We start from the raw sequence: 26,910 nt of genomic DNA, 5'->3' as shown, positions 1-26,910 counted from the left end.
TTTTTTTTCCCCACCTGTAGCAGTGCCGCCATTGATGAAACTTAAAAATAAATAAATAAATAATTAATTAATTAAAAAAAAAAAGGGGCAATGGAGAATGTTGAAAGCCGCTGGAGGTGTAATGGTTAGCCAAGAAAATTACCAGTTTTTGATGCCGGCGAAGTGATTTATGTTTCAAGAGGAAGAAGATGATATTAAAAGGAGAAAAAAATTAAATATGGGTATTTCAGTAATTTAAATGGTTGTAGGACTGTATAAAGAATTTTTTACATTGTCCAAAGAACCTTTAATTACATGACACTATTTAAGGTAATTTTTTCAATTCCCTTTTTATATTAGTACCAAAGAGAGTAGCAATTTGAGTTATAACACAAATCCGACTAAAAAATAACTTATTTAATTAACTCGAAATTAACATCAACCGACGCGAATAAGTTAAATTGATGCATAAAAATTAGAATAATGATAAACAAACATTTATTTTAATATATTATAATGTAAATAATAATAATAATAATTTATTAAATAGGTTAGATAGGCTAACTTGTTTAACATGGATGTTAAATAGGTACAACCCCCAACAAGAATTACTGAGTATTATTTTTACCATAAGAAAATACTATAGTAATTCTTTACGGCCAAAAACTTTGTATTTTTATTTACTAGTATCCATAATATCTGTCAAGAATATTGCAATAATTTCTTTGTAAGATTGGATACTGATGATACCTTTCGGAATCCTCGCAATATTTGCCTTAGGCTAGAACATTAGTTAACAAAACTAAAGAATTTTTATTTTTTTTTAAGAAAAAGAAGGAAAATAAAATAAAGAAGATAAATCAGATAATCACTTTTTTGTTTTCTTTCTTTCTTTTTTTTTTTTTTTGTTCTGATTTTTTTTTAGTTTTTTTCTACTAATTATCCAACCTTTATAAACTTTTAAATTCCAAGCTATTTATAGAATAAGAAACCCAGATAAAATAGTTGAATTCCACTTTAGATTTTTGAAATTCAATTTTTCAAAATCAAATTTAATTTTTAATTTTCATAATTCAATTTGGATAAAGAATTTGATTTGAGAATAACTTCATTCCCTAAGGCTCTATTTGGTAGGAAGGATATAAATTGGAAATATTTAATCTGAATCCCATGTTTAGCCAGCAATTGACCAGATTAAATAATCCGAAACCCACAAAATATACTCATTCATTAGGGATAAAATTATCCCATGTAACATGGTGGGATAAATTTATCCCACAAAAATTTGCTTTTTGGTATTTTTTTTTATTTTTCTCTTTTTTTTAATCTTTGTTTCTTTTGATTTTTTTTTTTGGAGATTTTTTTTATTTCCAATTTTTTTAATCTTTGTTTGTTTGTTGTTTTGTCAGCATCATTTTTTTTTTCGTTTTTCTTTTTCTTTTTCCTCTTCCTTTTTCTTATCTTTTTTTTTTAAACTTTTTATCTTCCTTTTATTTTTTATATTATCTTCATTTTTTGTTCTGTTTTTTTTTTTTTAATCATGGTTTATCTTTGTTTTTTTTTTCTTTTTTTTTTTTCAATCTTAGTTATTTTTTCTTTTTTAACCTTTGTTTATTCTTTTTCCCTAGTGCATCAGTTTTAAGTTTCAGTTGTTTTTTTTTGGGGTCTTCTTATCATTCAATTTCTTTCCTTTTGTTTTTATTTTTTTTAATTTGCTTATCTTTATTTTTATTTTTCCAATTCCTTTTTTGTTTTTTTTTTTTTGGATGCTTATCAAATTTAAATTATTTTGTTGAAGTCGTAACTCTAATGGCCCTAAAGTAGCGAAATTTCTTGTCGAATAAGTTCCAACCAACATGAAAGGCAGGCATAACGATCTGAGCGGTGTTGAAGAGTATGTGAAATAGACATGTCAATATTATATTATAGTTTATTATATCATGATATATTGTGAATAAAAAAATAAATAACTTTTTTTTTTTGGTTTTTATATTATATATGTTATTATATATTTATATATTTTATTTCTATATAATTTTATATATAACATTTGTTTATATAATATTTGTTATACAGTTCATATATAATTTATAATACATATTTATTTCATATTTATGCTTACAAAACAGATACACAAATACAATAAGTTTGATCCCTCCTTCTAATTTTTAGAATTTTTTTATATTTTCTTTATTTGTATTTTTGTGACTTATATAGAATTTTAATATGTTTCAAAATAGATATAACAATAATTGTATGGTTAGAAAGAGAAATATCCACAAGACTACCTCAACGTATTGGACTTGAATACACCAACCCTTTGGGAGTTCTTTAAGCTCAAGCAAATAAGTTATATGATAACTTAGATTCATGTTTTGTTAAAGAAAAAAAAAAACTTATATTCATTTTAATAATAATTATATAAAAAAATTAATTATATCTAATTGATATCAAATACATAACTAATCCCATCTAATTTTAATATCAATCACAATCCAACTATATTCTGCATACCAAACGAACCCTAAATCTCTTTACTTACCTTATCTCCTTTTTATTTATTTATTTCTTTTTTGTGAACTTTTTTCCCTCACCATCGACCTAAGAAAAATAATATATAAGTTTTACAAAAATAAATATTTACTTATGTTATCTCCTTTTTATTTTTTGGATTTTTTTCTTTTTGTCCTTCAACGTCAACCTAAGAAAAATAATATATAAGTTTACAAAAATAAGTATTTACTTGTCTTATCTCCTTTTCATTTCATTTTATTTATTTATTTTTTTTTTGAAAATTTTTTCCTTCAACATCAACCTAAGAAAAATAATATATATGTTTTACAAAAATAAATATTTAAAGTGTTATTGGATTTTGATAGAGCAACAAGTTAGAAGTTACATTTTTTGCCTCAAATTTACAATATTGCAACTTAGATCCTTTAACTTGTTACATTTTGATTCAATATATATTTTTAGATGTTGGACAATAAGGATAAAAAAAATACAAATTTTTTAAAATAAATGTCTTAAATTGCAACAAATTAAAATTAGGGAGCTTAAATTACTTTTATGTAAACAAACTGCATTTAAATATTGGTGGAGCCAATCACAGTTAGCCAAAAACTCTAATGAGGCCAAAATACAATAAATTAAAATTTGAACACTAAAAATATAATTTTCTAAACTTAAATATTATAAAAATACAATAAACCAATAGTACTTAATAAAATACATGTACTTTGAACCAATTCAATAATTAAGGGTCAACAAATGGTTGCCTTTTCCTATAATATGGACTTTTTTGGTATTGTTATTGGGATTTGAAAAATCCAATCCAGAGGTAAAAACTAAATTAACGAGTTTATCAGGTGAGAACTGTCGTTATATTATCTGTTTATATTTAATTTTTATTACGAAAATTACATTAATATTTAATTTATTTATTTCCTAATGTTGAAAAGTGAGTGTTTCAAGTTTTAATATTTGTTATACAGTTCATATATAATTTATAATACATATTTATTTCATATTTATGCTTACAAAACAGATACACAAATACAATAAGTTTGATCCCTCCCTCGAATTTTTAGATTTTTTTTTTATTTTCTTTATTTGTATTTTTGTGATTTATATGGAATTTTAATATGTTTCAAAATAGACATAACAATAATTGTATGGTTAGAAAGAGAAATATCCACAAGACTACAACAATGTATTGGACCTGAATACACCAACCCTTTGGGAGTTCTTTAAGCTCAAGCAAATAAGTTATATGATAACTTAGATTCATGTTTTGTTAAAGAAAAAAAAAACTTATATTCATTTTAATAATAATTATCTAAAAAAATTAATTATATTTAATTGACATCAAATACATAACTAATCCCATCTAATTCTAATGTCAATCACAATTCAACTATATTCTGCGTACCAAACGAACCCTAAATCTCTTTACTTAACTTATCTCCTTTTTATTTATTTATTTTTTTTGTGAACTTTTTTCCCTCAACATTGACCTAAGAAAAATAATATATAAGTTTTACAAATATTTACTTATGTTATCTCCTTTTTATTTTTTGGTTTTTTTCTTTTTGGAAATTTCTGTCCTTCAACATCAACCTAAGAAAAATAATATATAAGTTTACAAAAATAAGTATTTACTTGTCTTATCTCCTTTTCATTTTTATTTTTTATTTTTTTTCTTTTTGAAATTTTTTTCCTTCAACATCAACCTAAGAAAAATAATATATATGTTTTACAAAAATAAATATTTAAAGTGTTATTGGATTTTGATAGAGCAACAAGTTAGAAGTTGCATTTTTTGCCTCAAATTTACAATATTGCAACTTAGATCCTTTAACTTGTTGCATTTTGATTCAATAAATATTTTTAGATGTTGGACAATAAGGATACAAAAAATACAAAATTTTTAAAATAATGTCTTAAATTGCAACAAATTAAAATTAGGGAGCTTAAATTACTCTTATGTAAACAAACTGCATTTAAATATTGGTGGAGCCAATCACAGTTAGCCAAAAACTCTAATGAGGCCAAAATACAATAAATTAAAATTTGAACACTAAAAATATAATTTTCTAAACTTAAATATTATAAAAATACAATAAACCAATAGTACTTAATAAAATACATGTACTTTGAACCAATTCAATAATTAAGGGTCAACAAATGGTTGCCTTTTCCTATAATATGGACTTTTTTGGTATTGTTATTGGGATTTGAAAAATCCAATCCAGAGGTAAAAACTAAATTAACGAGTTTATCAGGTGAGAACTGTCGTTATATTATCTGTTTATATTTAATTTTTATTACGAAAATTACATTAATATTTAATTTATTTATTTCCTAATGTTAAAAAGTGAGTGTTTCAAGTTTTAATATTTGTTATACAGTTCATATATAATTTATAATACATATTTATTTCATATTTATGCTTACAAAACAGATACACAAATACAATAAGTTTGATCCCTCCCTCGAATTTTTAGATTTTTTTTTTATTTTCTTTATTTGTATTTTTGTGATTTATATGGAATTTTAATATGTTTCAAAATAGACATAACAATAATTGTATGGCTAGAAAGAGAAATATCCACAAGACTACAACAATGTATTGGACCTGAATACACCAACCCTTTGGGAGTTCTTTAAGCTCAAGCAAATAAGTTATATGATAACTTAGATTCATGTTTTGTTAAAGAAAAAAAAAACTTATATTCATTTTAATAATAATTATCTAAAAAAATTAATTATATTTAATTGACATCAAATACATAACTAATCCCATCTAATTCTAATGTCAATCACAATTCAACTATATTCTGCGTACCAAACGAACCCTAAATCTCTTTACTTAACTTATCTCCTTTTTATTTATTTATTTTTTTTGTGAACTTTTTTCCCTCAACATTGACCTAAGAAAAATAATATATAAGTTTTACAAATATTTACTTATGTTATCTCCTTTTTATTTTTTGGTTTTTTTCTTTTTGGAAATTTCTGTCCTTCAACATCAACCTAAGAAAAATAATATATAAGTTTACAAAAATAAGTATTTACTTGTCTTATCTCCTTTTCATTTTTATTTTTTATTTTTTTTCTTTTTGAAATTTTTTTCCTTCAACATCAACCTAAGAAAAATAATATATATGTTTTACAAAAATAAATATTTAAAGTGTTATTGGATTTTGATAGAGCAACAAGTTAGAAGTTGCATTTTTTGCCTCAAATTTACAATATTGCAACTTAGATCCTTTAACTTGTTGCATTTTGATTCAATAAATATTTTTAGATGTTGGACAATAAGGATACAAAAAATACAAAATTTTTAAAATAATGTCTTAAATTGCAACAAATTAAAATTAGGGAGCTTAAATTACTCTTATGTAAACAAACTGCATTTAAATATTGGTGGAGCCAAACACAGTTAGCCAAAAACTCTAATGAGGCCAAAATACAATAAATTAAAATTTGAACACTAAAAATATAATTTTCTAAACTTAAATATTATAAAAATACAATAAACCAATAGTACTTAATAAAATACATGTACTTTGAACCAATTCAATAATTAAGGGTCAACAAATGGTTGCCTTTTCCTATAATATGGACTTTTTTTTGTATTGTTATTGGGATTTGAAAAATCCAATCCAGAGGTAAAAACTAAATTAACGAGTTTATCAAGTGAGAACTGTCGTTATATTATCTGTTTATATTGAATTTTTATTACGAAAATTACATTAATATTTAATTTATTTATTTTGAAAAGTGAGTGTTTCAAGTTTTAATACATCAAGGCTTAATTTTTTTCTTTAATTATTTACAATATTTCTCTTCTATTTTAGAGTCTTAAAACCACGATTTTCCAGTTGGATATGTCAATAATGAATCATTATCACTTCAAATCAAGGCTCATATGAAATTTTTTTTTTTCCTTTTTTTGAGTAAATCAGTCTCGTTCTGATGTAATAGTTTTGACTTTCTTTTTGCTATCAGTTTCATTCTGACGTAATAGTTTTGGCTACGTTTTTGGTTTTCAATTTACTACAATGTCTAAGAGGAGTTCAAACAAGCCATCTAATTGACGTGCAAATTATATAGACATACATTTTGTGCTTTATTTGCAACTTTTGGAAACGTAAGTTTGTAAACGACATCATCCTAATGCACCAAAAAGTAGACCTTGAACGATTACAAAAATTACCTCTATAAACATTGATAAAATAATCAACAAACTGAGACAAAATTGAGCTGTCTCACTTTGTCTATTAAATACGACACAAAAATTGACCTAAAACAGAATAAAAAAGTTTACATCTATACAATGAGTTGTCTCATTTGACAATTCCTCACCCACTAGCCACCCAATAAATGTATACCTACCACCTAACATTGAGAGAAAAAAATTGAAAGTAAAATGTAAAATGTTTTCTTTGCCATTCGAAAATAATGAAGATCAAACAAAAATAATTAAGAGTTAACCACCTGGCTATCACTAGCATCAATCAAGAAATATAAGCTGCTCAGTTTTAAAGACATCACAATGCATTTTAGAAATCAGGGGAAAAAGAGAGAGAGGCACTTTGAGGCAAAAAGATTTCATATAACTACAGCCGCGAGGGCCGATTCACCTCCAACACGAACATGTAAATAGGGGTCAAAGGGGACACAATACAGGAGATAATAGCAAACACAGCAGCACCAAGTTAATAACACCACCACTAGCATGCAATGAAAACTAAATAAAACATGGGTACTCTCATTTAAGGAGTGTCTTCACTATTGATTTGACATTGAGCTTTTTGAGGTCTGTATATGACTGCCCGCACCCAACAAACATAACTGGAGCTCCAGATATGTAGACCATCGACAGTGCAGCTCCAACCTACAAACATCAATTCGGTCATTCCAACCACAAATTGTCATTGATGCATTATTTCAAACAAATTGAAATAAATTCATACTAGTGATAAATGAGATTGGCTACCTTGTCATCAATGGTATCGAACTTGGTGAGCAATATCCCATCAATCAACCTGGGGTTGGGCGAAGTTGAAAGATCAGCTAATTTCTGCAACAATAGGGAAAGTAATTTCTGTAACTGAGCATTTTTAGAATAAATTTGATACAACAAACAACTATGGTTGGAGAACAATAGAGAAAACCATGAAATATGGGAGTCAACCTGATTAAACTTTGAAAGCTGATCAACAGCATCATTCCCAACCAGTGCCTCTCCAACAAACAAAACCAGATCAGGATTATTTAGGTAGATAAGCTTTGAGAGTGCCCTCATTAACGGTTCGTTGTCCTGAAAAAGCATATAATAAAAGCATATAATAAATACAAGAAAATAACACAGAAGCTGAAAATCTTCTAGTCAACTGTTTAAGAATCTCAAAAAGTAGTTTAGCAGACCCATTTGGTGATGGGCCCTTTTCCTATATCCCACCCTGACCCTACGCATGCACACTTATATTGGTGTTCACACATGAACGTACAAATTTCACTATTTTAGCAAAACATTGAAACGACCATTGCAAAATCAGAAGCCATAAAAATTTCTATAGCGCCAAAAGGGCAGCACAAACATTCTGATCCTATGGTAAGTAGTAACAAACCTGCATTCTACCAGCTGTATCAACAAGTACCACATCAGAACCATTGCGTGTGGCCTCTTGAATGGCTTCCTTTGCTACAATTGCAGGATCTTTCTCATAGCCCTTCTCAAATATAGGAATCTGACAGTAGAAATCAGTTGCAAATTAATTTTTTTTGATAGAATGGTTGCAAGTTAACAGTCACTGTCCAAACCATAAATAATAAAAGTCTTATTTGTGAACCAGTAGCATCTCCAAAAGAAGAGGCCAACAAATCTATAGAATGGTTGCAAGTTAATTAGCACTGTCCAGACCATAAACAATAAAAAATCTTATTTGCGAACCAGTAGCATCTACAAATAAAGAGGCCCAACAAACCTATTAGGGTTATACCTGAAGCCTACGTGCATGAGTTCGAAGCTGTTCAACAGCTCCTGATCGAAATGTATCACAGGCTGCCATCATAACCTTGACATCATGCTGCAGTAACCAATAAGCAACCTGTAAAGTGACATTAGCAAATAACTATCTGGTTAGAAGGCATGCTTTTAAACTATGCAATTCATAGCATGAAGAAACGGTTATTGCCAACCTTAGCTAAATTCGTAGATTTTCCAACTCCATTAACACCAACAAAGACAACAACGTATGGTTTCCTTTGTTCCTTGGCAGCATGCACATCCCTCAGTATATCGATAGAGCGCCTCGGAGTTAAAATACGAACAAGAGCTTCTTCCATTGCTGCCTGCATTAATTTTACATTCCTGTTAGTCTTGATAATAACAAAGCATAATTATTCCCCCAAAAAAAAATAATAATAATAAAAAAAAAAAGTAAGATCAGCAACTGAAGCATAAAAGGACTCAAGTTGACAAACCTGCACAGTTGAAGATATCCTTGTGAATGAGGCTAACTTTTTACCTTCAAGGCTTACCGCAACAGATTCACAAAGCTTTTCGGCTATTTCCTCAGCCTATCAAATTCCATAGCACAAGGATCTTTAGCTACCCCTATAACTGGTATTGCTGACAAATCTATGTCATACATAATAGAAAACATACCACATTCTTTGTCATGAGCCTATCCTTGAGTGCTTTTAAAGCAGGTTCCAGATCTGACTTCTCCAAATTTGACTTACCTGCAATACTGAGGGAAGGACCAAACAAACAAAAAAAGAAAAGAAGGTGCATTAAAATGATTCCGACAATCCTTTTCAGGTTCTTATCCACGAACAATAATAAAATGGTCAGCTATTAAAGGAGCACTTAAAAAGCATAGTATTACACATTGGTTCAACAAATAAATTCTCAAACTTTAGAGCATACAAAAGTAAAGATACAAGATTTATAGACAAAACAAAACGAAACTTTCTGAAAAAAGAAAAATAAACCCAAATATCATGCTATAGTTCGACAATTCAAACCCAAGTACAGACCAGATGACCTTCAAAATTCAGGTCTAACCATCTAAGCCACATGCACAACGAAATATATCATCTACTATAGAAACCCTATGAAATATCATATTTGTACATCTTATTGAGCTAATTAAGCAACAGAAAGGGGACCTGTGTGGGAATTTGGGGGGTTTGATAACATATAAATACAACATTTCACCATTCTAAAATGCCTGAGAAACTCATGGCCAAAAACACATTTGGGAAACAGTTGGCACTCCAATCGGTCAAAGATACACAGCTAATTTAACTATGAAAATCAAAGATATACAGCTAATTTAACTATGAAAATCAAACTTACAGGTGGGAAATCTAACTCAAAATGGGATCAAAAGTCCTTAACAAATTATTAAGTAAATGAAAAAGGAATTATGAGCTAAGAACAATGTTTAATACCAATGATAATTGACTTCATCAGCAGTTTTATAGGCTCAAGACATAACAGAGTGAAGAAGCATACTATGCAACCAAATGTTTTAAAAAAAAAAAAAAAAAAAAAAAAAAAACAATTTTTATTAAGCTAAAATGAAAACCAGAACAGGCATGCCAAATGAAACATAGATGAAATAGCTAAAAATCAATAAATGAGCACAACAATATTTATTTTTATGGGACAACACTAAGTTATTGACTTTGACCAAGTAAACTAATCAATTTACCTCTGGAACATAGACGAAAACCATCCTTTCTTCTTGTTGTCAGGCTTGCCGGCCTTCTCCACTTCCTCCTCATAATCAGACTCACTTTCACTACTAAAATTCTCTTCTTTGTCCATCATACTTTCACCTTGATCTGCTGCTACAACCTCTATACTGTTGTCCCCATTCTCACCCATGGGATCTGTAAAATCCAATTTTGTCTCAGGAGGTGAATCGTCCCAAATTCTATTCTTCTTTGTTATCTTTTTCTTTGGCTCTGGTTTGGAGCCCTTGCTAACAATATTATCTGTTTTCTTCCCAGCTTTAGTTCTAAGCTTCTGAAGCTTATTTACATCAAAAGCTCCAACATTGGAACTCGTATTCTCTTTACCATTAAATGTACCATTCGCTTTTGGTTCTTCCTTATCAACATGATTACCATTGGAGAGACCATTCTCCAATCTATGTCCTTTCTTACTATCTCCATCACCATCATCATTTGCCAAACCACCATCACTCTTTTTCCTATTTCCACCATCAACACCAGTCTTCTGCACCTGCCCTTGCTTCTTACTGTTAGTTACAGGCTTACCCACCTGCCTTGATTTCTTCAATTCCTCAGCACGAGCTTCAGCCTCCTTTCTAAGTTGCCTAAAAGTTTCATCAAAATCAACATAGACTGTCCTTTTAGGATCATATATCTCTGAAAATTCATGCTTCACCATTGAAAGCAGTTCATCCACATATAAGAGATGGAGGATTCGTTGATACACAGCAACAAATACAAGGCCTAGCTCATTATGGAAGGTCCATTTGAGAGTGTATGCAGCACCTGGTGCATCATAATTGTATGATGCTGCACCAGATCGTTCCTCTAAAAGACAGGATCGGATCAAGGTATCAATTGGTGACCCTTTAAGAGCATTTCCAAGTTCCTTACATGTCCAAAGAATTAATCCTCCTCTTGTAAATATCAGTAATTGTTCTAACATCTTCTTACTAGTACTAAATATCCTGCAATCACATACACCAAAACAATATAAGACAAAAGGGAAATATGTTTCTACACACCTTGAAATATGTCCAATATAACATTTAACGCTTTACCAGTTTCAAAATTCATCACTTGCCTTTCTGTTATCTTCCATCTAAAAATGCTATTAACAAGCAAGATTGACTAATAAAAAGACATTTGCCCCTCAATGTAATCAAACTACACAGTACTGAATTACAACTTTATCTAGCATTACTTGAAAAAAGGTGAACAAGTAAAAACACAAGAAGGAAAAAAAAAAAAAAAATTCAACTAAACCGAACCAAATAAAAATTTGGCAAAATTTACACATAGAAACTAGGGATACATACAATTTAGAGCCGACTCTCTTAATTTCATAACACAGTTAAAAAATCTTTGAGAAAATTTTTAATATGATTCTACATTTCAAACAATTTCTCAAAAACAAAAATGAAATATGAAAATTTGAAAACTCAAGTTTAAGATCAGAACCCTGAACACGCAAACAAATATAACTCTAGAAGACATGACAACATTTCCACTTAAATACCATCACCACATCACCTAAACTCCATGAGAAAATACGAAACAGTTTAAGCAAGGCACTATCCATTTGATGGTAATCACTGAAACAGTAGAGTATATGTTTTCAACCAACTTAATTTTCTGAAAATATTGCTAGGTCTTCAATGAATTTTGCTAGTGGGTCGTAATTTCAAAGGGAATAGGTGTTTATTCATGGTGCCAGCTTCCAAGTACAACAGTTAAGGAAGAGCTCTATTGAAAACATTCGTTTGGAGAAATAAATTTCCGTCAAACCCCGCAAATCAAACCCATATGATATTTAAATAAACATATATACATATATATATATATATATATATCAAAACCATTGAAGACTGCGAAAAAATCATATCAAAAATTTTGAGAGCGAAATGATCGATGCTAATCGAAGACGGAAGAATTGCGGGGGAAAAAAATTGCGAATCAAAGCCAAAGATGAAATTTAATAACTAGCACCAAAAAGATCATAAATTTTCATGAAATTATCCCTTGTTTCTATAAAACCATACGGAACTGTTCTACCAATACAAAACACTTAACCATCCGAAAAGCAGGAAAAAGGATAGAATTCTAAAAATCCCTATAAATCAAAGATCACTGATACGGGACCAAATATTCCTGAATCTAAGAATTGAAGATTGAATAAATTAAATAGAATGAAGATAATTTCAACAATAAAACGAGAAGAGAATGAAATACCTGTCTTTTGTCTTGGAATTATGATAATCTCCTACGAAGGAAAGTGGAAATGAAAATGAAATTCCAAAACCCCAAAAGGAAAATAAAGAGAGAAAATTAAAATGATCGATGAGGAAAGTAAAACGAAAATGAGAATTTTATGATTAGGGCTTTATATAGTTGGGCCAAAACGAGTAAGAGGGCTTTCAAACTTTGACAGCTGGTTTTCGTTTGGGTTTGACTTGGACTTCTTCGGAGGGCGTTAACAAAACTTTCTTATGCGTTTGCCATCGTTTTCAATGAATCCCGACAATATTTTGCATGCCGCATTTGAATATCTCAAATTCTGTGCGGATTTTAGTTTAAAAATAAATATTAAAATTCCAGAGGACACAAATTTGTGATATTAAAATAGAAAAAAGAAAAGTTTATGTCGGAAAATGCAAATGATTATGGATTTTTATCTATTTAATTTGGGATATTGCCACTGTTACATTGGTTCTTTGCCTTTAAACTGTTTTCTTTTGACACGTAGCACTTTGAAACTCATCTAAAGTCTTGCCCAGCTGGTTTTTTGGGTAAATTTTGTAGAAATTCTTAAAAAATATATGTGTATATTTAAGTGATATTGATTTAATTGGTAATTTGAAAATTAGTTAAAATAGAAAATTAAAATAATTATTTTAATTGATAATAAAAAATAAAAAAAAACATGTGCATAATATGTGAGTAATGCAAGGACACTACCGTTATTTTACATTGTTATTTCTCTTTCATTTCTCTCCTTTCAAATGGTTTTTTCTTTTGCATTTCTTGACAATAAAAGTTTTCTTGCAAGTACAAAAAAATTGAAGGGGCCAAAAATCCATGACAATAGATGTTTCCATGGAATGCAAGGAAAGAAAACTATTTACAAAAAATTATAATCGTCGGATAATAAGAAAACTTTAATTTTCTATGTATAATTTTCCTTAAATATTTTAAAAAGTTTTCATAGGCGGAAGAAGATGATAATAAGAAGCGAACAAAATATCTGAGGACTTTTGGTTCCTTTGGTCTTAAAATTTCTTTAAAATTTATGATTTGTATATATATATATATATATATATGGATGCATTTAAAAAAAGAAAAAAAAAAAAAGCAAAAGTTTCATACTTCCAGATTTGTACGTCTTTCTCTCTCTAGGCTTGTATTCCATGGCTTTCTCTCTCTACTAGTTTATGTCCTTTTTCTTTTTTCTCTTCCTTTTTACATTTCCTGAAGAATTTATTCGTCTACTTAGCTTGGGTCCTTAGGAGAGAAGAGCTGCATTGTATGGGCATTCTTAGCCTTCACAAACGGTGGTTCTGTGCTCTGAAACTGACAGTAATTGTAGGTAAAATTTTGATTTTCCTATTTGCTCTTTCCATCTTTGCCTCTTTGAAAAGTGACACATGCTTAAATTCAAACCTTTATTCCATGGAAACGGATTAATTGGCATGAACTGAAACCATGGAAGGAGAAAGGGAGTTGCAGAAGACGGTATAAAGGACCTTTTAAATGTTTTGTTTTTTAAAAAAAAAAAAAATATATATATATATATATATATAAATATATATGACATGGCAGAATTTAAAAAACCGTCAATAAATCAGTTGGAGTGGTTCCATGCAAGATATTCTCGGACTATTGACCATGGTTGAAAGTTTTGTAAAAAGATTATCCTACCCCTGTCTTGCAGTCGCATGCTGTGCACATATTTTTTTTCTTTTAGAATTTTTTAACCGAAATTGTCAAAAAAGCCAACTGTGCATGGTTTTGTTGAGCTTGGAGTGTAACATGTCAACAAAAGTAATTTAAGTTGCGAAGTCTAAGAGCCCATAAAATTTGGGGTGCAATGTTGTAGTACCTCAATTCAATTTTTGAGGGATTAAAATCTATCATGTCAGTTATGGATATATATAGTTTGGTTGGGATGAAGATATAAATGTGTTTTGATTACTTAAAATTGTTGAATCCCTATAATTACATATAACATGGTAATATGCTATATCAAATACATATAATCCAATAGTATTTGATCATTAAACTTATTTATTTTCAATTTAAAAAATTAAAAATATTTTCGCTATTGTATATATTTATATATAGTGTAAATAACATTTTATATATAGCCAGATGTATTAATATATTTGATCGATAAATCATTCGGCCGTTAACGTTCTTATCCAACAATCCAACAATCCAACAATAATAAGATTTTGTTCATAAGGCCTTGGTAAAATAAATAAGGTAAAAAGAGCTGTATCTCATTCAAATTAATTAAAACAGATCTTCAAAAATAATAAACATAAAATAGATATCTACTGTTATGATAATTCGTTAAAAAATTTGATTAAAATAGCTTAGTATAAAAAATGACCTTATCCGTTTTTTCATTGACGACCGCTTGTGAAAAAAATTATTATTTTTATTGGCATCTTGAATAAAAAAGAGAGACTAGCTCTGTATGTATGTATACATATAGTTTAGATATAAAATGCATCTATTGAATATATGACATGATTACATGTAAAATATATACATGTTTTATAGTAAAATTATATATATAAAGAGAAAAGCTTTCTCTATCATACAAGAATTCTAGATAAATTTTTGTTTAAAATATCAATTTATCAACAGCATATTCCTATAAACTCTTGTCTATAAAACATATATTGACGATTGTTTATGGGTCATCTTTACCCATAATCGACGCAAAAAATCGTTCATATTAATTCTTGTATGAAAGAATAGTGTTATACATACATATCCTGGTTCGGGCGGACCCACAAGGGCCCAGGTTCCCCTTGACTTCTTTTATTTTTCTTTTTTTCTTTTTAATTTTTTTTAATTTTTCTTTTTTTATTTTTAATTTTTGGCATTTATTGTTTTGTCCCCATAATTTTTTATTTGTGTTCCTCTTGCCCCCTCAATCTCTTCACAGCCACAGCCCCACCATGTTTGAACTTGTCATATTTGTTCTCTATTTATGTATACATTCTCCTTTTGTTTATTTATTTATTTATGTATTTATTTATTCTTTTTTATAATTTTCTTTTTCTTTTACATTTCTTTTTTAAATTTCTTCTCACTTAACTATATATATTTTTATTTTTCTATTTGTCATCATAATCATTTAATAAACTACTTATTAATTTTTAATATAATATATATATATATATATATATACAAGCATTAATATCTGTAATTTAATTTTTTTTAATTATAAAGCTGGAGATAAGTTGCAATATGTTACAAAAATACATAAATAAATCAAGTTAAGCTGCAATATTTTTTTGTTTTAATTATATTTTTTTAAAAGCTTTCAATTGGTTTAGTTGTTTTATTCCTAACAAAACCAAAATTTTACTTTTTATTTATGTCCAAGAATGTTTTTTTTTTTTAATATTAAAATTTAGTAAATACTCTTAGTTTGACTATAACATATCTAATATATATATATATACACTGCATTGTTTTGTATATGCTTGTATTTTACCATACCAAAAATTAAAAAATAATTAAGTGTCATTATATAGAATGGTATCCGGGGAAATTTTTATTTTATTTTATTTTAATTTCACCATTAATGGCACCCCTGAAGGATTTCCTGGGTCTACTGCTGTGATATCTGTTAAAGTTATTTTTAGTTTACATGTAAAAAATGAAAATCAAAAAAATAAAAATGAAGCACATTTTATAGAATAAAACGAAAATCATGTTTTTTTTTTTTTTTTTTTTTTTTTTTTTTTTTTTTTTTTTTTTTTTTTAGGGCCTAATTTGCATTAGTAATTGAAGCTAATAGCATGCTCCATAGTATTTGACAACTAAATCTTTTGGAATACTAATTTGTTGTTGGAATCTGACAATCTTACTTTTGGTTTTAGCTATTAGGGTACATTAAAAAATAAGATTATATTACCTTGCATTGTATTATTTTATATTGTATTGTAATATATTGTATTGTATTAATGTTGTAAAATGTTTAGTGTAGGATAGCATTGTATTACAAAGTTTTGAAAAAAAAAATTTTTTTAATAAAAAATATTGATAAATTAATTTTTTAATATTATTTGCAGATTTTTTTTTTTTTAAGAATAACTACATTATTTAAAATAGATTAAATCGATTTATTATTACTATTATTATCCATAATATATTAAATAGAAGTTTGGTTATTGTTTATGATGATAGTTACCTTATTTAAAGTTATATAATATTTAAAGAAGTTATAAAAAAATCTAAAGTATTACGTAATCTGACCACCGAGAGTGGTAGTTTAGCAGAAGGAAGTCACTTAGCCTTCACACCTGCGGGTCTAGAAGTTGAGGTTCGAGTCTTGGCAAGCTCCGTTATTGCCTCGGATGGTCCCATGCAAAGAAGCCACTCAGCCTTCATACTTGCGGGTTCGGGAGTTGAGGCTCGAGTCTTGGTAAGCCCGTTATTGCCTCGGATGGTCCCATGCAAGGAAGCTGATGCGAATCCACCCGAGACTGCTTGACCAACAACCCGCTGGGGTGCTGACCCAATACAAATGAAGGTGGGGCCGATCACTAGGGCCCAAGCCAAGAGGTTCAAGGACAATCTTGCTGTCTTCATACAAGGAATAAGTCATAGCCAAGAGGGGTTGGCCATATCTAAAGAACAAAGGCCTGTGTTACTCATACAAGCAATAGAAGCCAAAACGGGGTCGGGTGACGTTTTTGGTAACAATAAAGAGGCCGGGTTGTATGAATTGGAACCCCATCTTTATGGGTTCAATTCATATGGAGGATGAGTCATAGAAACCAGCCAAAGCAGCTTCAAAGCCGACCAACAAGGTGGTTTGCGCACAAAGGGAAGGAAAGGCCGGATTTGCTGTTTTTCTTCGCGGGTTTTACTGTATTTTACTGTATTAACCTTTTCTCATACTTCCAAGCTAGGGCAACGTGGGGAACTTCACAATAAGCTTATTTGGCATCCTACAAAGCATATTGAAGCTGATTTGGAGATCAATTTGGTCCAAGAATAGTCAAAGTGAAATTAGTCAAAAAGCTAGTATTATAGTTTCCTAATTTTATTCTACTTTTTGTTTTAGGAAACTACCTTTACTTTTTAAGTTTTATTTATTTATTTTCTGGATTAATAAGTTTAGGAAAGTTTTTATTTTATTATTTTCATTGTAAATTAATTAATTCCTAAATTCAAAATAAAGGAATTAATTAATCCAAATTAGTTTAGGAATAGGAAAGTTTCGGCCAAGGTAGGATTCTCCATTGTGTGGCTGGTTTTTCCTAGGGTTTTTAGGGTTTATGTTGTTTCTTTCAAAGCCTATTTAAAGGCTTATTTTTCATTAATAATATAACTTTAAACTTTGATTTGATTAAGAAAATACTTGTGAGATTAATTATCTCTTTGTTCTTTGAGAACACCTAAAACACCATTAGAGAATTGGTTGTTTTAGCTTGACTTATCAATAGGTTTTCCATCCCCTATTGTGGCGTCTTCATTATACCAAGGTTTTTAACCACAGGTTGGTTAGGGGTTGAGGTCAATTCCATTAGAACTTGAACTTAATTAAAGATCCGGGCTAATATAATACGGGTTTAGGAGCAGGTCGTCCTAGGTTCGTATCATTTGGTATCAGAGCTAAGTTTTGTTCAGGTTTGATCTATCCTTATTTGTTTTATTTGTTTTGTGTTATTCTGCAATTTTAGCATTAGGTTAAGGTTGCATCCATCCCATACACGTTCTGCATCTTATTAAAAAAAAAAAAAATTTCATTCCTAGTTGAATTAGGATTTCCTAGTTTTATCGTATTTTTGTTTCCTAGTTTGTTGGTTCTCTTTTATCATTGTTCTTGTTAATTTGGTTTTTGTTGATTTTTCTTTGCTGTTTTAGTCTTAAATATTTGCATTCATATATTCAAAAAAAAAAAAAAAGAAAACAGGAAAAAAAAAAAGTTTGCGGCAACATTTAAAAAAAAAAAAAAAAACTGCACATTTTGTTTATTTGGAGGTCACGGGTTTGGTGTTTGTTTTGGAGTTGGAATTGCAATTTTGGTAATTATTCTTGCTACTGCAGTTGTTTGTGTTCTGTGAGTGAAAAAAAAAAGAAGGTAAAGCCGAATAAAAAAAAAAAAAAAGAAGAAAAAAAAAATTTCGGTTTGTTGGAGTTTGATTTGTTTGCTGAAAATTTGTTGGAGCTGCTGGTTCTTTTTATTATTTATTCAATATTTGAGTTGCTAGAGAATTATTTTTGCTGCTGGATATTTGGATTTTGGGTGCTTAAATTATTTGGATTAAAATTAGATAAAGGAATTGATACAAAACTTGAATTACAAGAACAACAACCAACACTTTTCTATAATTTTGTTCTCTTTGATTCTTGATCGTATTTGAATTTCTTTTTCTGGAATTTTATTCTTGAACTCATAATCTACTACCATCTGGTGCAGTTTTCAAAAATTCCAACATTTTCCCATTATTTTGTGTTTTCTTGTCTAGAAAGCCGAAAAATTAGGATTTGTTGGATTCTTTCGGTATTGCCTACTTTTTGCTACTGCTTTGTTGATAAGTTTAATTAAAACATATTAGTGATCTAATTGCTGTTTTGTGGGTGTTTTAATTAGAACTTTGAGATAATTCATTGAGTGGAAAAAGGCAAGAGTGTGAGAGCTTAAAAGAGGGTAAAAGCCGAAACTAGTGTGCAAACACGAGTGTCGAGACCTTGTTTGAGTGAAACAAGTGAGGGAGTGAATATTGTGAGGATTTATTTTATTTTTTTTTAGTATTTTACTAACATGGCAGATTCTAGAATAAGAAGAGGGGATCCACCCTTGAGGATCAATGAGGAAGAGTCCGTAGCATTTCATGGCGATGACCGAGCTACCGGAAGTGGAGACCAAGTGGACTTGAGAACTATTTTGGAATCAATACAGCGGATGAGTGCTCAATTTGAGCATGTAAACCAAAGAGTGGGAAGATTAGAAGCCTCACAAGGAAGGCCGAATACAAGAAATAGGCAAGAATTTCATGGAGGGCGAGGCCGAGGACGAGGAGGTCGCGAGAGGCCGAGAGAGGAATTTGATGAAGAGCCATTGGATGGTGACTTTGAGGAAGGTATGGACGAAACCTTTGCTGTCCAAGATAGAGCTGGCCGTGGGAGATATAGGAGGGAGGATACAGATGAAGATTTGAGAAATATCAAGGTTAATATCCCACCTTTTATGGGTAAAAGTGATCCTGAAGTTTATTTGGAGTGGGAAGAGAAAATGGAGATGATTTTTGACTGCCACAACTATTCGGAAGGTAAGAAGGTGAAGATGGCAGCAATGGAGTTTGGCCACTATGCACTCCAATGGTGGATAAATGAGCAAAGCACCCGAAGGAGGGTTGGTGAAGACTTAATTACAACATGGCGACAAATGAAAGGAGTCATGAGGAAGCGGTTTGTGCCATCCCATTACCAAAGGTTGCTGCATCAAAGGCTTCAATCTTTGTCTCAAGGAAGTAGGTCCGTGGAGGATTATTACAAAGAGATGGAGATGTTAATGATGAGATTAAACATGAGGGAGGATAGAGAGGCAACAATGGCAAGATTCCTTGGAGGGTTAAACCGTGACATTGCCAACCAACTTGAATTACAACAATACTTGGAATTGGAGGAGATGTTGCATGTAGCCATTAAACTTGAGAACCAATTCAAGAGGAGGGGTGTTAGTACACGGTTTGGAGGAGTTTCTAGCAGTGGAAGGACAAGTTCAAGTGGCTGGAAAAATAATTCTACTTATGAAAACAAGTTGAGGCCGAAATTAGGAGAATAATCAACCAACCGGCCAAGAAGGGAGGTCAAGACCGAATCTGTCCAAGCACTTAGAGGTGAGATAAAATCTGATCCTAAACCTCAAAAATCTAGAGAAATAATTTGTTTTAAGTGCCAAGGAAGAGGACACATATCCAGCCAATGCCCAAATAGAAGAATCATGGTATTAAAGGGTGATGGTGAGCTGGAATCCGCAAGTGAAGAAAGTGGTGCTGAAACCGAGCAAGAGGAGGAATGTAATGAAGATGAAACCGAACCTGTAGATACATCTAAAGCCGAGTTGAGCTTGGTTTCAAGGAGAGTACTTGCTGTCTACAAAGATGAAGAGCAGATACAAAGAGAAAACATCTTCCACACTCGCTGCGAAATACAAGGTAAAATTTGTAGCATGATTATAGATAGTGGGAGTTGTACTAATGTGATAAGTAATCTTGTAGTTGATAAATTAGGCTTGAAAACAATTAAACATCCAGAACCTTATAGATTACAATGGCTTAATGATAGTGGTGAGATGAAAGTAAACAAACAAGCCAAAGTAAAATTTAATATAGGTAGATATGAGGATGTAGTTTTATGTGATATTGTGCCTATGATTGCCGGACATATACTATTAGGTAGACCATGGCAATTTGATAAAGATGCTACTCATTTTGGTCGAGAAAATAGTATTGTTTTCAGGTTTAAAGGGAAGAAGATCAAGCTGGAACCATTATCTCCTAAAGAGGTTTACAAGGATCAATTACAAATGCAACAAAGGAGAGAAGCCGAAAAGCTCAAGGAAAAAGCAAGCACGGCACCAACGGCTTCACCATCCATTCAAGAAGGTAAGGTTGAGGTTGCTGACCAAGGTAAGGTTTCTAAGGTTCATATTGAGTGGAAAGACCAAGAAAAAGCTGAGAGAGAGGTGAGAAAAGAGAACAAACCCGAGAGCATACAAAATTCGGAAATTTCCGCCAATGAGAGCCAAACCGAGGGAAGAAAAAGAAAAGAAAGAAAAGAGAGGAAGAACCAGAATTTTTATTTGAGTTTAGGGGATATTAATAAGGTTATTGAGTGTAAGAAACCTTTGCTAGTCATGCTTTACAAAGAAAATTATTTAAATGATCAAACTAACTTTGAAGAACTTGAATTGCCAAGTTCAATGATTTCTCTTTTGAAGGAATTTGGAGATGTCTTCCCAAATGAGATTCCAAGTGGACTACCACCTATTCGAGGGATAGAACATCAAATTGACTTTGTTCCAGGGGCTGCCATACCAAATAGACCAGCTTATAGGAGCAATCCCGAAGAAACAAAGGAGCTGCAAAAACAGGTAAGTGATTTGCTTGATAAAGGATATATTCGTGAGAGTTTAAGTCCTTGTGCTGTTCCTGTTTTGTTGGTACCTAAAAAGGATGGTTCTTGGAGAATGTGTGTTGATTGTAGGGCTATAAATAATATTACCATCAAATATAGACATCCCATTCCTAGATTAGATGATATGCTTGATGAACTGCATGGTGCTTGCATGTTTACAAAAATTGATCTTAGGAGTGGTTATCACCAAATTAGGATGAAAGAAGGTGATGAATGGAAAACCGAATTCAAAACTAAATATGGGCTGTATGAATGGTTAGTTATACCTTTTGGATTATCTAATGCACCTAGTACTTTCATGAGGCTTATGAATCATGTAATGCGTCCATTTATTGGTAAATTTGTGGTTGTTTATTTTGATGACATTTTAATATATAGCCGAAATTTGGATGACCATGTGGATCAACTTAGGCAAGTTTTGTAAGTTCTTAGAAAGGAAAGATTATTTGCTAACATTAAAAAATGTGACTTTTGCAAAGAAGAACTTGTATTTCTAGGTTTTGTAGTAAGTGCTGCAGGAATCAAAGTTGACCAAGCTAAAGTGAAGGCAATCCAAGAGTGGCCGGTTCCTACATCCATTACCCAAGTGAGGAGCTTTCATGGCTTGGCAAGCTTTTACCGAAGATTTGTCAAGGATTTTAGTACCATAGCAGCACCATTGAATGAAGTTGTCAAGAAGAATGTTGGCTTCAAATGGGGGGAAGTACAAGAAAAATCTTTTAATTTGTTGAAAGAAAAATTGTGTAATGCACCTTTGTTAGTTTTGCCAAATTTTTCTAAGACTTTTGAAATGGAATGTGATGCTTCGGGTGTAGGTATTGGAGCTGTTTTAATGCAAGAAGGAAGGCCCATAGCCTACTTTAGTGAAAAATTGAATGGAGCTGCCCTAAACTACCCGACTTATGACAAGGAGATGTATGCTTTGGTGAGGGCTTTGGAGACGTGGCAGCATTATCTCATGCCAAAGGAGTTTGTGATTCATACGGATCATGAGTCTTTGAAGCATATCAAGGGTCAAGGAAAGCTCAACCGAAGGCATGCTAAGTGGATTGAATTTATTGAAACATTTCCATATGTGATCCGCTACAAAAAAGGTAAGGAAAATGTGGTTGCCAATGCATTATCCCGAAGGTATGTGCTCTTTTCTACCTTAGATGCTAGATTGCTTGGATTTGAACAATTGAAAGAACTTTATGAGCATGATAGTGACTTTGGAGAAATTTTTAGAACCTGTTTGAAACATGGATTTAATAAATTTTACATATTTGAGGGATATTTGTTTAAGGAAAACAAACTTTGTGTGCCTAATTGTAGTATTAGGGAATTATTGGTTCGGGAAGGACATGGGGGTGGTTTAATGGGTCATTTTGGTATTTTAAAGACTTTATTCTTGCTGCAAGAACATTTTTATTGGCCTAACATGAGGAGAGATGTTGAGAGAATTTGTGAAAGATGTGTGAAGTGCCGAAAAACAAAATCAACATTGAAACCGCATGGATTGTATAAGCCTTTGCCGATTCCTACCTATCCTTGGATAGATTTGTCTATGGATTTTATTCTTGGGTTACCTAGGTCAAGGATAGGTAAGGATTCAATATTTGTTGTAGTAGATAGGTTTTCTAAGATGGCACATTTTATTGCATGTAATAAAACTGATGATGCATCCAACATTGCTAATTTATTTTTCAAGGAAATTGTGAGATTGCATGGAATGCCAAAAACTATTGTGTCGGATAGGGATGCTAAGTTCTTAAGCTATTTTTGGAAAACATTGTGGGCTAAATTAGGTACTAAGCTTTTATTTTCAACTACTTGTCATCCACAAACTGATGGACAAACCGAAGTAGTAAATAGAACCTTGTCTGCATTGTTGAGAGCATTAATTAGTAGAAATTTAAGGACTTGGGAAGAATGTTTGCCACATGTTGAATTTGCATATAATAGGTCTTTACATTCAGCAACTAAATTTACTCCATTTGAAATTGTTTATGGTTTTAATCCTTTGACTCCATTAGATTTAACACCTTTGCCTTTAAGTGAGCGTGCTAATCTAGATGGAAAACAAAAAGCTGATTTTGTAAAGCAGATTCATGAGAAGACTCGAGCAAACATTGAGAGAAGGACCGAGCAATATGCAAGGGTGGCTAATCAAGGCCAAAAATCAATGGTGTTTGAACCTGGAGATTGGGTGTGGCTGCACTTAAGGAAAGAAAGATTCCCCGAACAAAGGAAATCAAAACTCATGCAGAGGTGTGATGGACCTTTTCAAGTTTTGGAGAGGATAAACGACAATGCCTACAAACTTGATCTACCGGGTGAGTATAATGTTAGTGCCTCTTTTAATGTTTCTGATTTATTTTCTTTTGCTGCAGGTGATGACTTCGATTTGAGGACAAATCATTTTCAAGAGGAGGGGAATGATGCGAATCCACCCGAGACTGCTCGACCAACAACCCGCTGGGGTGCTGACCCAATACAAATGAAGGTGGGGCCGATCACTAGGGCCCAAGCCAAGAGGTTCAAGGACAATCTTGCTGTCTTCATACAAGGAATAAGTCATAGCCAAGAGGGGTTGGCCATATCTAAAGAACAAAGGCCTGTGTTACTCATACAAGCAATAGAAGCCAAAACGGGGTCGGGTGACATTTTTGGTAACAATAAAGAGGCCGGGTTGTATGAATTGGAACCCCATCTTTATGGGTTCAATTCATATGGAGGATGAGTCATAGAAACCAGCCAAAGCAGCTTCAAAGCCGACCAACAAGGTGGTTTGCGCACAAAGGGAAGGAAAGGCCGGATTTGCTGTTTTTCTTCGCGGGTTTTACTGTATTTTACTGTATTAACCTTTTCTCATACTTCCAAGCAAGGGCAACGTGGGGAACTTCACAATAAGCTTATTTGTCATCCTACAAAGCATATTGAAGCTGATTTGGAGATCAATTTGGTCAAAGAATAGTCAAAGTCAAATTAGTCAAAAAGCTAGTATTATAGTTTCCTAATTTTATTCTACTTTTTGTTTTAGGAAACTACCTTTACTTTTTAAGTTTTATTTATTTATTTTCTGGATAAATAATTTTAGGAAAGTTTTTATTTTATTATTTTCATTGTAAATTAATTAATTCCTAAATTCAAAATAAAGGAATTAATTAATCCAAATTAGTTTAGGAATAGGAAAGTTTCGGCCAAGGTAGGATTCTCCATTGTGTGGCCGGTTTTTCCTAGGGTTTTTAGGGTTTATGTTGTTTCTTTCAAAGCCTATTTAAAGGCTTATTTTTCATTAATAATATAACTTTAAACTTTGATTTGATTAAGAAAATACTTGTGAGATTAATTATCTCTTTGTTCTTTGAGAACACCTAAAACACCATTAGAGAATTGGTTGTTTTAGCTTGACTTATCAATAGGTTTTCCATCCCCTATTGTGGCGTCTTCATTATACCAAGGTTTTTAACCACAGGTTGGTTAGGGGTTGAGGTCAATTCCATTAGAACTTGAACTTAATTAAAGATCCGGGCTAATATAATACGGGTTTAGGAGCAGGTCGTCCTAGGTTCGTATCAAAGGTTTAAAATATAAAAATTTCTATGGAAATATCGGAAAGTATCGAATATTGATTGGTAACCTCCTAGGAAACTTTAAGCAAAAAACCTCATACCAAGTATGGTGGCTAAACTGGGAACAATATCGGCAGAAAGTCATAGGTTCACCAGTGGAGGTAGGGTGTTACAAGAATGGTAACGTGTTAGCTTCGGAATGTGTGAACTTCCTATCAGTAGAGGCAAAGTGTTACAAGGATGGTACTATGTCAGCTTTGGAATGTGTGAACTTGCTTAACAGGAAATGTTTTAGAGGGGATTTAGCAATGAAAGTTGATATTAGAAGCTAATGCTAAAGTTTCAACAAAAATTTCAATTTTTTAAAATAAATTTTCATAATTTTTTGTGAATTTTTATTGAACCCTTACGCTAACTGCTTAAAAAAGGCCTTAACATTATAAGAGTAACTATTATTACATTTGAATCATCCCCTGATATACACCTGGATGATGTGGAATTGGACACTACGTACTTGCTAGTACCTCATACCAGCCCACACTGGTCATCATAATCTACTCCCTTAGGGCCAGCATCCTTGCTAGGACATTTTTGATTGGGTATAGGCTTTGATATCAGTTTTAACACCCCGTCTTCATTGGCTGACTTGTCTCTCTATGTTAATATTGTACCCCATTTAGCCATCGTACTCAGTATCGGATTTTTTGCCATGAGCTTTGCAATAAGTCATCCATCCTAGAATTAATGCTCTAGCTTAAACATGCTTAACTTCTAAGTTGATGCGAATTTGTTGTACCCGTACAATCAACTACATGCTGGGGTGCTGATCTTATGCAACTGAAGACGGGACCAATTACTGAAGTACAAGCTAAGAGGTTTAAGGACAATTTGGTTAGCTTCATATAAGGTGTTATTAAATCTAAAAAAGGTATGATAATACCTGAAGATTCAAAACCTGTACTGTGCATCCAAGTTATGAAGGCACAAGTGGATCCGGGATGTTGTCAGCAAGAGACTAGTTTGTTAGCCTCTGAACGTGATTGAGCTCACCAAGAGACCATTGAATCATGTCAAGGTAGAAGCAAAGACATCCAAGATCATCATTTGCGCACAAGCCTTCAACATGGCTGGTTTTGGTGATTTAGGCGCTGAGAAGGACTTTACTTGCATTTCAAGCAAGCTTTGATCATTCCATATCAAGGGCAACGTATGGGAAGTGGTTTTAATCCTATTTTCATCCTACATGGCATATTGGAGCTGATTTGGAGCCTAAACTTGCTGGTGATTAGACAAAGACAGCTTGTTTGGAAAACTATCAACTACTTTCCAAATTTGAAATTGACTTTTTGTTTTAGAAAATAGTGGGGCTTGTGTTACAATATCTATAACCACACAATCGTGATTGGAAAAAGCATGTTTGTTACTAATTTGGAATGGATCAACAATAGTGGAAGTTAGATGCTGGTGTTCAAGGGGTTGTCATTGTATTGAGGAAAAGAAGAACATAGAAGAGGAAAGATAAATTTAGTCTCGGTGGAGTATTTAGTGTCACGTTCCGCATGAATATGGAGGAATCCTTGAGGCTTATCCGGAATATTCAAGACTCTCCATGAGAATTCATGATAATTCAAGAGAAATCTGGAGGGGTCCGGAAGATTCTAGAAGCTTCTAGATAAGAGAATTCTAGAAAGTTATAGATGATTCAAGAGAAGTCTAGAAGGTTCTAGAT

General features: G+C 31.5%; 1 protein-coding gene across 1 annotated transcript; it reads right to left on the bottom strand.

Moving 5' to 3' along the window:
• Nucleotides 1-7,078: 7,078 nt before the first annotated feature.
• Nucleotides 7,079-12,627, bottom strand: LOC107426679 (uncharacterized). The gene is made up of 10 exons (XM_016036925.4): nucleotides 12,469-12,627; nucleotides 10,212-11,204; nucleotides 9,158-9,242; nucleotides 8,974-9,069; nucleotides 8,689-8,841; nucleotides 8,490-8,597; nucleotides 8,118-8,237; nucleotides 7,682-7,807; nucleotides 7,484-7,567; nucleotides 7,079-7,381 (listed from the first exon to the last, which is right to left on the bottom strand). Exons 2-10 carry the CDS (start codon nucleotides 11,180-11,182, stop codon nucleotides 7,256-7,258), a joined length of 1,869 nt encoding a protein of 622 aa, XP_015892411.3. The 5' UTR covers nucleotides 11,183-11,204; nucleotides 12,469-12,627; the 3' UTR covers nucleotides 7,079-7,255.
• Nucleotides 12,628-26,910: the final 14,283 nt, after the last annotated feature.

The sequence above is a fragment of the Ziziphus jujuba genome, chromosome 1 (genome assembly GCF_031755915.1).
Source record: "Ziziphus jujuba cultivar Dongzao chromosome 1, ASM3175591v1".
NCBI lineage: Eukaryota > Viridiplantae > Streptophyta > Magnoliopsida > Rosales > Rhamnaceae > Ziziphus > Ziziphus jujuba.
Note: the sequence above shows the minus strand (reverse complement) of the source record. Positions and strands in the feature narration are given on the sequence as shown.